Here is a 14,053-nt window from a genome sequence, read left to right as displayed (position 1 = left end):
AATTTTTCTGTGCTGTGTGCACTATTCTATAGTTACGGCAAATGTGTATATTATTTTATTTTTAACCCTTGAATCTAAAATGATAAGGCATTGAATCATTAAACGTGAAATTCAACTACTGCTGTTGCAAAAACATGATCATTTTTATTTGGAGGATGAAGCATGAATCTGTCTACAAAATTGGACGAAGCAGTCATTCGTATAAATATGGATGCTAATACAAAACTTCAAGGTTGATAAGAATTCCTGTTTAGAATCCACGCCAAAAGCAATAAAATCGTGCCGTCGCCCGGGTTATTTAGCGTTCATATTAATACTATTTATAGCAATATTTCGACTTCTGAATTTTGTCAAACAGGAGATCGCAAAAAACAATTTTCCTTTCTCAGAAGTCAAAAGTCGCAGTTAAAATGCTCAGTTATCTAGCATTCAAATCTAGCGAATTTTCACCAATAGAAGGACGAAAAAAAATTATCCGTTCTCAGAAGTCAAAAATCCACGTCAAAAGCAATAAAATCGTGCCGACGCCGACGCAGTGGGAACGCTCGTTATCGAGCGTTTCCACTGCGACGACGCCAACACGATGTTATTGCTTTTGACATGAATTTTTGACTTCTGAGAAGTGATATTATTCTTATATAGATTTTGGCATCCAAAATCAAAGAAGGGTACCGCACGAAATCTCATAAAACAAAATTGCTCGAAAGCTCTTCAGTAGTGGGGATCATTTTACGTACAGCTAACGACACGGCAACGCTTCTTGATATCAAGAAAAAGCGATCTTTATACACGCGAAAAACTGAATACGCCAGCGCTTTATCCGCATAGCGACCCTGAAGTCGTAGACCAGATTGTGACTGAAACGTCATGCTCGCTCGACGTCCGCGGTTAGAGTGAGTGACTCACGGCCACCACTCCCGTACTATTTTCTATGAGCTAGTCGCGCGCGTGTGTATACGCGCCTATCTATTTACGTTTTGTTCGTAGCTGTAGTTTTTTATGCCTATTCGCGTTCGGGTAGGTCAAGAAGCACTGGCGCAGGAAGCGTCATGTCCTATTTCGACGCGTAGGAACGCGGCCGGCAAAAAAAATTTGCATTTCCAGTTTGAGAGCGTCTAGGCGGAGGTTCGTCGACCTTGAACTTGAACTTTTTTTAAACTTGCCGATTGTTTGGCATACGTACTTTGCGATGATGTACAATCATTTTCGAAAACAATCCAGCGAACGTGTTAATTAGAGGATGCAAATTAGTCGGAGTATAGGAGAGTTCCTTTGCCTCGTGCGCCGTACGACCTTCAAGATTCATTCCGTCTGGCATGGATGGTGAACCACTCATTCGTTCGCTCTCCGAAATATGAAACGCGTTTAACCGAATAAATACGCGGATTATAAACGCTTCTTGAGTTCGTATACAATGTGCTGTTTATAAACAACATCCAAGTTTGTTATCAAATTTATTCAAAAAAATATTCATTTGTTTACAATTTGTTTGCAATTATAAATGTCATTTTTTAAGTAGATTCGTTGCAGAGATTTAGTAGATTTTATTTATGGAGTGTTTACTGTTCTGACCAACGCTCACTCGCTCAGCTCGTTCGCACCTAACCTATAAATACGGTTTAAAATTTAAACAGGTTAGGTGCGAACAAGCAGTAGCGAGTGAGCGTTGGTCAGAACAGTTTTGTATATAAATAAATAAAAAAAAAAACTTTTGAAGAATAAATTTAACTCATGATAACAGGAAAGTACCTTATAGCCAAGACAAGCTTAATACTTCTAAACTATTTTATTTTAACAATACCATTATATAGACTCGTCATTCATGGTACATCAAGATACGCCCATAAGCCTCGAAGTATTCATACAGTTACTGTAGATGTGTAACAAAATAGCACCTAGTGTTTCTTCTCAAGAATTATTTTTTCGAGAAAATTTTTTTTTTAGAATAATTTTCCATTGGCTCAAATTTAACAGTTAGAGAAAGACTTTCAGACTTACATATAATAGTGTAAGGAAACCAATATCTTATGGTAAACGGAGAAAGAGTTCAAAATATTTGAATCGACGGGCAAAAGAACAAATAATTTACGGTACCTATTTTAAACCAAAACTAGAGGATTTTTTTAGGCCAAAAATTTTTTAACAAAAAAAAAGAACGATGACGATAGATTCTACTTAGATGTCTTTTAAATATTATTATAAGAATAATATGTAATAATATATCCAATATTAATTTCTTTTAGTTGTTTTGTATATCAATTACATACTATGATAATAATATTTATATGTTTAAATCGAAAAAATATCAAAAAATTGATAATTCTATATATTTAACATAAGTACATACTATGTATATAAATATATCTGCAATACTTTACTGTATTACATTCATTTTTTCATTCGTTAAAATTTCTCGAGACTTCTCGAGAAAATCGATAGATCAGAATGCACTCAATTGATTTCATTTATTTATGAGAGAATTCTTTTGATCTATACTCAATGCTCAATAATTATACGGGAGATGTTTTCAAGTGATAGTCTCATTTAATAAAATAATTTTGGCAATGAAAGCAATAAAATTTAGTGCCAACAATATTACTTTTGAAGAAAAAAAATGAGAAGTAATATCAAACAAAGAAAGACGCAACAAAATATTTACACCACAAATTGCTAAAAAATATTGCTGTAATTATGAGAGAATTCAAAACATTTCTTGTGGAAAAGGAATAGTGATAGTACTGTTAATAAAGCACTTGAAAATGTTGAAGAAATTGAAAAAACGGAATCAACGTTTTCCATAATCATGAAACTTTTACGCCTCCTCTCTTTTTCGACACCCAACTTACGCATATATGCCGAATTTCGCACGATGGCTGCCAGGAAATCAGGCACGAGACTTACATATGTGTTACCTTGATTTTTTTATATATACATATGTAATATTCTCAATGAGCTAAATGTAGCTCTTCATTAGAGAATATGTATACCATATATGAACGACCTAACTCGGTTCTATTAATCATCATGATATTCTAAGCTAAGAAAAGTCTGTTACTATCGATCTGAATTATAATTATAATAATTATTAATTCTGGTATTCTAAACACGGTAGCAATTTAACCCACTAGGGTTCGCACTTAATTCAAACTCAAGTCTTTCAGGTGCTAGTCATCGACTTGTTATTAAAAACGCGTTCTTAAATTACGGCATTTATTTGAATAAGTTCATCATTGTCATAAGAAGAGAATAAATTTACGAAGCTATTGTGCCACATTTTAGCTGTTAACCAGGGGCGGGCGGTGAAATACTTTCCCTCTCGATCGCGAGAGTGAATTAGAGATAGGGCATGCTGACCGCATGCTCTTATCTCTCACTCATTCTCGTCACTTAACACGCGAGCGATCGAGAGGGAAATTATCTCACCTCCCACGCCTGCTGTTAACACTTAGTAGTGAGTTAATTTAAACACATTTATTAATTTGATAGTAACATAACATCTGGGAGTGATTTAATTTTACGTGCTTTTCCATAATTATTTTTGTTATTTATTTATTATTATTTTATATTGCTTTTATAGTGAATTATAAAAATATCAGTGATTCTTAACGTTTTACTGCTTTGATTGTTTTTATTAGTATGTTTTTATAATTTATTTCAAATATTTTTTATATCAATGCAGAGGCTCTTAATATTTTTTATAAAATTAATATATTTTTTGTTATGTACATTTATTTCATACTCTTGAATTTATTTGTATTATTTTCTATAAAAATCATTTACATTAAATCAAATTTAAAAAATAATATATAAAAATAATGTTTTTTTTTATTTATTATTTCTTCAGTTATATATGTAAATATATAATTATCTGGGGTACATCAAAACAGTGAAAGATCGACCACCGTACATGTACGGCGGTCTTAGCAGTTTTTCACTTCAGAATAAACGAACTAAATTGACACGTCCTTTTTAAGCACACACTGCCAGACTAACGATACAGCAAATCTGAAAATGCATATCTTTGTGTTAATCTGAGTAAAATATCCCTCTTATAAAGTTAGTTTAGACATTTCTTAAGCATTGACCTCCGAACGATCGTCTCGCCTTTTTTTCATGTGTTCTCTTCCACAGTAGTACCCAATTTATGTTACAATTCAAGATTAAATTCTTAAAATAATGTTATTATCAAGAGTTGTTTCGGCCTTTATATAAATGAAAATATCGCTACTTCCTTTACTCATGTATTAATTAATCCGCATATAATTGCATAGCTCCTGTCGTTTTTTATGAATCGCGTACTCGGAATCGGTCATTTTTTACGCCGCAGACTAGAGGTGACCTTCCTGCAAGTATTGACATCCTCCGCCGATCAAAAATGCAGCTAGTCGACCACCATTAAAAAAGAAACAAATTTTCCAAAGTCGATCCTGACCAGAATTACACTAAATCATTGGCGCGCGCATTGGCATTCTGCATATAACGTGTCTTATATGACTTTTCCGTCACATTCTTCTAAAGTTAGAATAGCTTGTGCATTTTTTAATGCCTTTTTTTCTTTGTATGCAAATAACTTGCAGATATTTGGCAGGACGTATCTTTTGCTTTGCTCTTTGTGTTGCTGGGGAACAACACTGAGTACGTTTTATAATTATTATTATATTGATGCAATTCACCCGAGAGCCGGAAACTTCGTCGGGTTATTTTTACAAGAATTGCAAGCCTTCCGTGCTGTTGACCTAAGTCGAAGTATAGAACACTCCGCCGATTGGCGTCGTGCCATTTCTTCCTAAAATCGATCGAATGTTTCGAAAGAGCGGGAGCAGCTGAAGCGATATTTGAGTGTGTGCTTTTAAAACTTCTTTTGCCACATGCGCATTTGTCACACAGACTGACACGTAGCACCGAAATCTGTTTGCTCTCGCCGATGGCTCTGTTTGCCCGAAGAGGTAGGCTTGCGAACCACCGAAGCGACAAATGTCCGTGTTTCTCGCCTTCTTTCGTAGAGAGTCGATCCGATTCCAACTGAGCACATAATACACTGTTTGAACAGCCCGCCGAAGGCTGCATCGCGTTAATTTGCAGTTTGTGGACTTTTACAGCAGTATAATATAATAAGGCAGTTGGTCGTTTCTGATTCACGTGGCATGCAAGATATAGGAAGTAAGAGCACTACGGCGATTATTTGCTCACTGCAAAATAATACATGGCGTCGTTTATCTGTTGTCAAACAGTTACATGCCAACTATGGCAATTGCATCACTTTAAGCAAAAAAATTACCCATGTTATTTTAATTGTCGGTAATTTTTTATTTTTTTTTTGATAAGTGAAATACTAACTCTTAATAAAATATAGTTTTTTCAATTTGAGATATTGTTACATAACCTTTACATATTATTTAATAAAAAAATAATTCAATTTATATTTTTTTTTATATTTTAAATAGCCACCAATAGCAAATTTAATCGAAATATTACCAAGGTATATTCTTTAAACAAGTTTTATGCCAATATAATTAATTTGATAATGAAGTTTAAAAAATAACCTTTTTTTTAATTTTTATTTTACTTTAAAAACTTGTTTTAACGGAGTTACGCTTAATTTTTATTTGTTGATTAGCCGCCATTTTAAAATAAGATGAAGAATCAGACTGACCTAACGAACTTTTTATTCCTTTTTTAAGAAATTTACTTAATATCATTACCAACAAGCAATTTTATAAGCAACTCGTAAATAATATTTTTCTTTTGCATACACTTTTTTTCCTAAATGGATAGAAACGTAAATAACTTTTTTGTGTCATTTTTTAACGTGACTCATCGTAGATATTAAAAAAATAAAGGAAATTTGCAACCTTTTTTTGTATTTATTTTAGTATTATTTATTGTTTCGTGCTTCAGTCTGTGCATAATAATTTAATCTCGCAATAAAAAATATTTATTATTACGATGTTAATTGCAATGTTTTCCTTGTGCTGAGCTATTAAAAAACAGGAAGTTAAAACGTGATATTCGAACACAAAATAATAATAATGATAAATAATTATTATTTCTGTTCTAATTATGCTGATAAAGTTAGGTGCATTAAACTTTCAATCGAGGGCATAATAATTAATTTCATGCGTATTTTTTCTTATCAAAATATTCCATCAACGCGGAACGATGATGAAAAATGCAAGGCAGATTAAAACCCAAGCGGTTAAAATTTATTGCCAGAAGGATTACGAGTGTGGGACGCGGAATAAATAAATGCGCTTCGCGAAGAGAATCGTAAAAAAATTCGAGTCCACAATTACACACATGTACGTAGGTCTATTCCTGACCTCCGCAATGTCACATAGTCGACCGCTTCGCGAGGTAAACAAAAGTATTTCGAATTTTATTTACGGAAACGCATACATTGCGCCGGGTAACAAAGAAATATTAACAGCTCAAGATGATACGAAATTTAAATTATGCATAAAAATCATCAATCCTTCCCTTTTCATGAAAAAGTATAGAATTTTCTAAATAGTTCTTGTCTAAGTAGTCTATATTATGAGTCGAGAGATGTTATCTTGCGTTTCTCTTCTAAATATACGTATGTTTGCCTATAGCTCTAAGTAGATTTGCGTATATACATATTATACAAAGCTTGAATTATGACTGTACGAACGATACATTAGTAATGCTTTTGATAAAACGCTTATATTAACGCAAATTGCATTTATACTGGGTTAATATTACTTTGAAACAATAGCTGAGAGACAAATAGTAATGGATTCAAATAAGAATAACGGTAGATATATTCGCATATAAATATTATCATACCTTTAGGGTACGCGCATCTTACTTTGCAAACCACTGAAATAGACAATCGCGTCACTTCCTTCGCTCTCGTCCTGGCCGCGGACTGTGGAAGGTACGCGGATGCGAGCGCTCCTGCGGGCGTCCTTGGGCCGGGTTGGTCACCCGCGCTCCGTTCCTCTCGCCGCACTCCGTCTGGCTCGTCTGCACCCCTCGAGCGCATACCGTCGTCCATCCAGGAAGTTCATCTACAGAACCCCCCGAAAAAGGGAAACGCTACTCCCGTCCGACGCAGGAATCGCCGCGTCTATTCGCGGCCCGTTTTTATCGTCTCCGTGACATTGCGACGCGAATAGACTCGAGCCCGATCAATCAACCCGGTGCGCTCTTTCAAGGTCGGATAATTAAGGTGCGCCACCGTCGACCTTGAATGCGAACGAGAATCTGCATCAACCCCTCGATACGCACGTTTCTGTGTAATACTCTGGCTTCTTCGTAATCAACGAATAGTCTTTTTTTAGTATCTATCGCGAAGAAACTCGTTCTTCGCGTCCTCTTCGAACAAAGGAATCGAGCGGCGCTTCCTGTTTACGTTCTGCAGCAGACGCGTTGCAATCAAAGAATCGTTAAGTACGTGACGCATTTCCTTATTTTTTTTCGACGACTATCGACGAAACTTCCAAAATCGTCTTGAAAATATGATGAAAATTTTGTCTATTTCGCACTTCACGTTGCACATTAACTACGTGGTCTAACATAATGTGACCAGACGACCTCCTTTGAGGGGGATATTCCTCCTCAAAACCATTTCTTCATAGAAGCAGGGACGACCCTTGAATTTGACCAGAAAAATGCATGTTATTTAATGAAATACTATGAATCATAATTAAATCGAAATATTAAAAAAAATACACTCAAAATGTGTCTTTTCAGCGAAATCATATCGGAATACAGTTTCGCCGGTAGATATACATTTTTAACAATAAAAATATAATTAATCTGGCAGGCGCTAGTAAAATTATATGCTTTTAACTTTTCCATACGTAGTAATAAATACCTTTATATACTTATCATTATTTATTTACATGCGATGTATACATGTTTCAGTGAATGTGTATTTTTCAGTGAAGTTATATTTACACTAGTGAATTCCAAACACACTTTTACTAGTAGACATATATTTCTAACTAGTGAAATTATATGCTGCTCTAAGTGAAATTATGTATGTGCTGCTCTAAAATTGCTAACGAGGGTTCCCACTGCGAGGGCACGATTTTATTACTTCTGACGTAGATTTTTGGCTTTTGAGAAGGGATAATTGTTTTTGCGCTCTCCTATTGGTCAAAATTCTGTTTAGATATGTTTCATTCGATTCTCACGCATTGTAAGCTGTAGTATTGTTATAAAAAGTCTTAATATGTACGCTAGATAACCGAGCGTTTCCACTGCGACGACGCCGACACGATTTTATCGCTTTTGACTAGGATTCTAAACAGTGACCACCTTGTCATTTAACGAAATACTATGAATTTGAATGAAATCGAAATATTAAAAAAACAACCACTGACTGGCCAATTTTTGCCCCCACTGGAAAAACTGAAATGGCGTACCGCATATAAGCCGATAATTTTAGAAGAATAATTGTAAGCATTGTATAGTAGGATATCGCGAAATGTTCCTTTTTGATTTTTAATACGATGGCAACACTGCTTTCTTATCGAGTCGTAATAGATCGAACCCTGACCATGCCCAATGCGACCCGGCGCGAGCTCTAGCCGAAAACCGGTTACGGCGCATCGACTAGGTCAATCGGGGGAGGCTTTTTGTGTTGGTGTTTTTTCGTTATACGGTCGGCGGCGCAGTATACCGGGGAATTCCGCGCTTCAGCTGAAAAATGCGGAAAACGGCGACCCGGCGCGGTGCAACGACGAAAGCGAGAGTGCACGTCTCGCCGAAAGCGAAAGCGAGACGGAGCTAGAGTGCGAGAGCGAAGCGACGGCAGCGCCATCGCGTATTTTTATCTCGTCACTGCCGCAATTAACGTCAACGCCGCCTCATTTTCGTAATTTACAACCGTCCCAGGTTGACCGCTATCAAAATCGACAAATAACAACATTCAAAACAAATATTAGTCTGGAAATCGCAGTTTTAAACATTTAGTCCTCGCGTTATGTTCCGTTATGGAAACATTACATTTTCTAAATTCAACATTATCTAAATATTTATGCTAAATATTTGAAAAAATGTTTCCGATTAGGTAACGTTATTCGTGACGCTCTCGCCCCCCGCCACTGGAGCTGCATACATCCTGACCTTCAACATTGCACCAATGTCGAAAGTGTCGTTGACCATATCAAACATAGAGGCGCGCGCACACAGGCGCGCGCTCCGCATACACGCGCGCGCGTACGTACGATGCACTCGCCACAACCTAACCGCAAACAACCTGACCCACTATAGTTATTATTTAACTATTATATTATATTACATTATTCAAATCTAGCTGCACATCGATTGTTTTTAATTAACGTTGTCAAAGATTATCTAGCAGACGAACTGCCGCTATTTGAATGTATCTCGACACTTTCGTGCCATGATTGATTTTGTCAATATGATAGCTTATTGGTTAAATATTCACAATTCAATAATTTTTTTCTTGTCAAAACATGTTTATTCGCCTAATATTTATGTAATTAATTAAACTGGTAAACTATTATATATACCTCCGGAATCGCAATTTGAACCAGTGTAACTGTTCGTCTTTTCAAAAATGGCAACACTCAATTCTAAAAAATACAAAATGGCTGCCGCCTACTCATTATTTTATTGATTACATAAAGATTTTAAATTAGAACATTACAGATTAATATTAATTGATGTTTTTTATCGGAACGTTTTGCGTACACCTAATGCAAGTGTTGCATGAGTGTGTCGCCGGTAGCTCGATAACCAGTTCTGGAACTGTGGCAGTGTGCTACAGTACGTCTGCGAAGTCAATTGTAGATTCTATTAATAAAATATAATACATTCTTACATTCGTTGTTTGATTTTTTAAATAAATACGTTTGCGCAACTGTTTTCTTGTATGGAATCCGCCATTTTGATTATAAACGTCACAAGAAAGTATACTTCGTTTTGGCCTTAAAAATTCATCGTACTTCTAAGTGCTATTATATACGCCACATCAAAATTCGAAGAAAATTGCTCGATAAATCTTGTCGTTCTTAAACGCGTTCATCGATATTTTCATAGTTTTCGATCGCATCGGAATTAGAACATCGGGGAAATTTTTCGTTCTAATTTCGAAATTGGGGCGATTTGATGCTTCAGAAATTCGAAGCAGTACAAACAGCGAGGTATTTTTTGCGGAAATCTGACGTACGGATAGAAATGATAAATAAATCCTCTCGGCCCCATCGCCGGACCGGCTCGCAAAACTGGTATCAGAATTTTTATTTCTGTTTTGGGACCCCTCGAGACTGCCGAGCGTCATAAATCAAGCTCTTTCGCTGTCTTCCTTTTTTTCTTTTTGTATACTCTCGTCAAATCGCGAAGGCGTTGCGTTTTCCGCGTTTCTTTTGCCTCGCATCGCGGAATGCAAATAGGGATTTTCTTCCCCCCTGCCTCGTTAGAACGCGAAACATTCTTCCGATAACGCATTGTGCGTTATTTTAAAACGTGGAATTAATTACTCACATTTACATACATAGCATACATCTACCGATGTATTTCCATACGCCCCCCCCCCCCCCCATACAGTAGCATGCGGTTATAAAGCAAATATTTGATTTATCCCAAATTATATCAATGATAACTAAATTTTCATTATTAAATCACTTTAGAAATATAGTCAAAATAAAACACTTTTAATAGAATATCGTACATTCGTTTATGCGGTCGACTGTACCCAAAACCAGAATGCAGGCGTGTCGAGACCGAGTCTCATTATCGGCGTCGAGCGCAACGTCCGTGCCAGCATCCACATCCTTGACATTGAATCTGTTATCAGTGCCGCGCTTGTTTTCGTTTCCGAACGGTAGATAAATCGGTTTGCTGACATCGGTCGCCGTGAAGGAGAAAGTTATTTTTGTGTTTGATGATATGAAACAATGTTATTTGCCGAGAATCGACCGCTTCTTAACCCTTTGTCTTCTTATCTACGCTTATTTATTATCCTCGCCTGTGTGAATCGAACTTCGGACAGACAGGATTCGGAAACAACCGCTCTTTATCGCCGTCGATAAAATACTTACATCCTTGTTCGTTATCGTTAGAAAAACTGCATTTTTCTTAAGCTTTTGCTGAATCAATATATTTACTAGTTATTTTTCTATAAAATATCATAATAATAACCGCAGCTAATCACGGTATGGACGTATCTGTCAAAGTCAATAGAAAATATTTCAGACAGACATAAATTGTTGGCCTTAATTGTATGTAAATCGGTCAACTCTACTTTTAGGTGAAAATTGCTTTAATGCCACTTTACTCCTACTATTCAGATACAATATGAATAAAACAGGACAATATCTTAAATATTTTTTAATTAACGGATTAATAATTAACTATCGATTATTATTTTTATACGTAAATCTAGTTTAACTAGTTTGCAAAAGATAGTTTTAATATATTTTCCTTATTGTTTTATTATTAAATTAAATGCTTACTATATGAATATATTTTTTTGGCTTATAAGGAAAATTGAAACTTTTTTGCTACATAGATGTCATAAAAATGATCACCAGACGTAGTATATATATGTATGTATATACATATAATGCAAATTCTATTATTTGAATTGAACTTTCAATGCGTCATTTGACTTCTGTGTATCTTTGCATACTCGTTGCAGCTCAGGAGGAAGTATATAGCATTCACAGATGCGAACACATTAGCAAATAATTAGCAAACTGATTAATTATTGATATTTTTCTCACGATGATATTTTACTTAATAAATTGTATTAAAAAATATTTAATCAATGTTTAAATTTTACTTAGCCTTGTATAGGATTTTAGTGTCGCTCTGAGAGTTTATAAGGCATATAAGATATACATAGCTCACCTTTATTATCGTTTGACGCCGGCTTTCGAGCCTCGCATCTTTGAGATAATCACCCTCGAAAAGGTCTCGTCGTGTATCTAAAACCTGGCGTAATTTCAGAAATTCGCTTCGTTTACAAAATTTCCCAGAAGGCAGCGCTTGCGCGAAAGCGTATATGAGATAGATGGAATACAAGAAAGCCGAAAATATCCCTCAGGGAAGTCGGATCTTAGCGCACTTCCCGGAAGGATTTCGCAATCGTCTTCAATTTTATTTTCATATTGATTTTATTATCGTTTCAGTTTCGAGCGAGCCGTACGGAGGGTACCTGAATTACGGAACACCGGGAGGGTACGGCGGACACCATTTCGCTGCCCCTCCAGCTCCCGCGCCGGTCCCCAACTCGCTGACGCTGCAGCATCCCACGTCTTCCAGCGTGCAAGACGACATATCCTACATGCTAGATCTCAACTACCACAACAGGGCGGCGGCGCACAAGATCAAGAAGATCAAGAAGCTGAAGAGTCCGGACGCTCCCACTGGAGTCAAGCGCAAATCGCGCGAAGGCTCCACCACCTACCTTTGGGAGTTTCTTCTGAAGCTCCTCCAAGACAGAGAGTACTGCCCCAGGTTCATAAAGTGGACGAACAGAGACAAGGGTGTTTTCAAACTGGTCGACTCCAAAGCCGTGTCCAGGCTTTGGGGCCTGCACAAAAACAAGCCGGACATGAACTACGAGACGATGGGCAGGGCCCTGCGGTACTACTACCAAAGGGGCATCCTAGCCAAAGTGGACGGCCAGAGGCTGGTCTATCAGTTCGTCGACGTGCCGAAGGACATCGTCGAGATCGACTGCTCCTTGGCGTGACTTCCTCGCTGAACAACGTCGCCGCTGCCCGGTGACCAAACCCTGAGATCTCTCTTAATTTTAATGAACTATTTCGAGTGATAGTTGCTGATAGTTTAATTATTGCTCGCATGACGTAGCGACCATTACCTATGAAACGCGATTTTCCATCAGCCCGAATCTCATTCGTCTACTTGCGCTGAACATTTTTTATAGTTCGACTTCAAAACACAAACATGCAGATTTGCCTTAACAAAGAATTACAATTCTCACACGTTAAAGTACAACTTCTAAAAACCTCAATGAAATCATATAGTACACATACAATAAGATTATATTATACACAAATTAAATTTAAAGAGACATATTTGTATGGGTACTTATCCCATTTAATTAAATCAGGTAGCTAATATTATATATATGTATATATATACATATATATATGTATATGTAAAAGAAAATGTAACTCATAGTGTTGTGTTTATGTAAATCTATAATATATATTCGTATGATATGTATATGTTTGTTATGGATGTCGAATGTTTGTATTAATATGTTGATTCAATTATATTATATATATATATATATATATATCATATATATAACACACATTTCTATTGTAGTATTGTGAAATTTTGTACAAAAAAATATGTATAATTTTCAGTTATGTCAGATTTGATTCTTACAATGATTTAAACAAATTAAATGTGAAGTTGTGATAGGTTAAGATTATTAAAATTTAGACGATCAAATAAGTATTAATGTGAAACCTGTAGAAATCATAACTTATCATCAAAAGTATCCAGAATTCTCTCGTTCCTGTGAATTTGTGCATATCACATTTGTAAGGATTCAAACAAAAGAGACACCTGTTGATTTTATACGAGCATTTAAATCGTTTCAATTGGCGTTCGATAATGCTCATTTACTTTTTAAAAAATAAATATTTAAATAAAAAAAATACAACTACTTTTATATTACGTAACAATTGGTGCTTTGTTGTATGGACTTTATAGAAGTGAGATTTTATAACGTATATATTGTACACAGGTGCATAAACACACAAAGGTTGAGAATACATACATACATAGAGAGTTACTATATCCAATTTTATGCAAAATATTCTTGTTAACAATATTGATTGAATAGATTTTTATCGTTGATATCGATTTATATTAATATATCTACACATAATTATATATATCGTTTCTCTATCTGGGCTTATACTTTCAACACTAGCCGTTGGTAAAAAAAATGTATGGACCATATAGTTATAGAATGAATAAAAAGGCTGAAATCTTGTAAGAATGCGGTAAAAATTAATATTTATACGAGCGATGGAAAATGTATTTTAGGGAAAAAGTGTTGTATGTGTAGGTT

At 35.7% G+C, this 14,053-nt stretch overlaps 1 protein-coding gene across 4 annotated transcripts in view; it reads left to right on the top strand.

Annotated features, from left to right (window-relative positions):
* Positions 1–12,970, top strand: part of Eip74EF (Ecdysone-induced protein E74) — a 300,923-nt gene extending 287,953 nt beyond the window's left edge. For 3 of the 4 annotated variants that reach the window (XM_088185117.1, XM_088185115.1, XM_088185114.1), the window contains one exon: positions 12,129–12,827. In XM_088185117.1, the coding sequence (XP_088041243.1) occupies positions 12,129–12,694 (566 nt within the window). In that variant the 3' untranslated portion in view covers positions 12,695–12,827. Of the gene's footprint in view, positions 1–12,128 lie in introns of all 4 variants that reach the window. The other variant, XM_088185116.1, reaches the window with a different exon arrangement.
* The last annotated feature ends 1,083 nt before the right edge of the window (positions 12,971–14,053 follow it).

The sequence above is a fragment of the Plectrocnemia conspersa genome, unplaced genomic scaffold (genome assembly GCF_051122295.1).
Source record: "Plectrocnemia conspersa isolate PC_06_02 unplaced genomic scaffold, ASM5112229v1 ptg000004l, whole genome shotgun sequence".
NCBI lineage: Eukaryota > Metazoa > Arthropoda > Insecta > Trichoptera > Polycentropodidae > Plectrocnemia > Plectrocnemia conspersa.
This window is presented reverse-complemented; position numbering and strand designations above follow the sequence as displayed.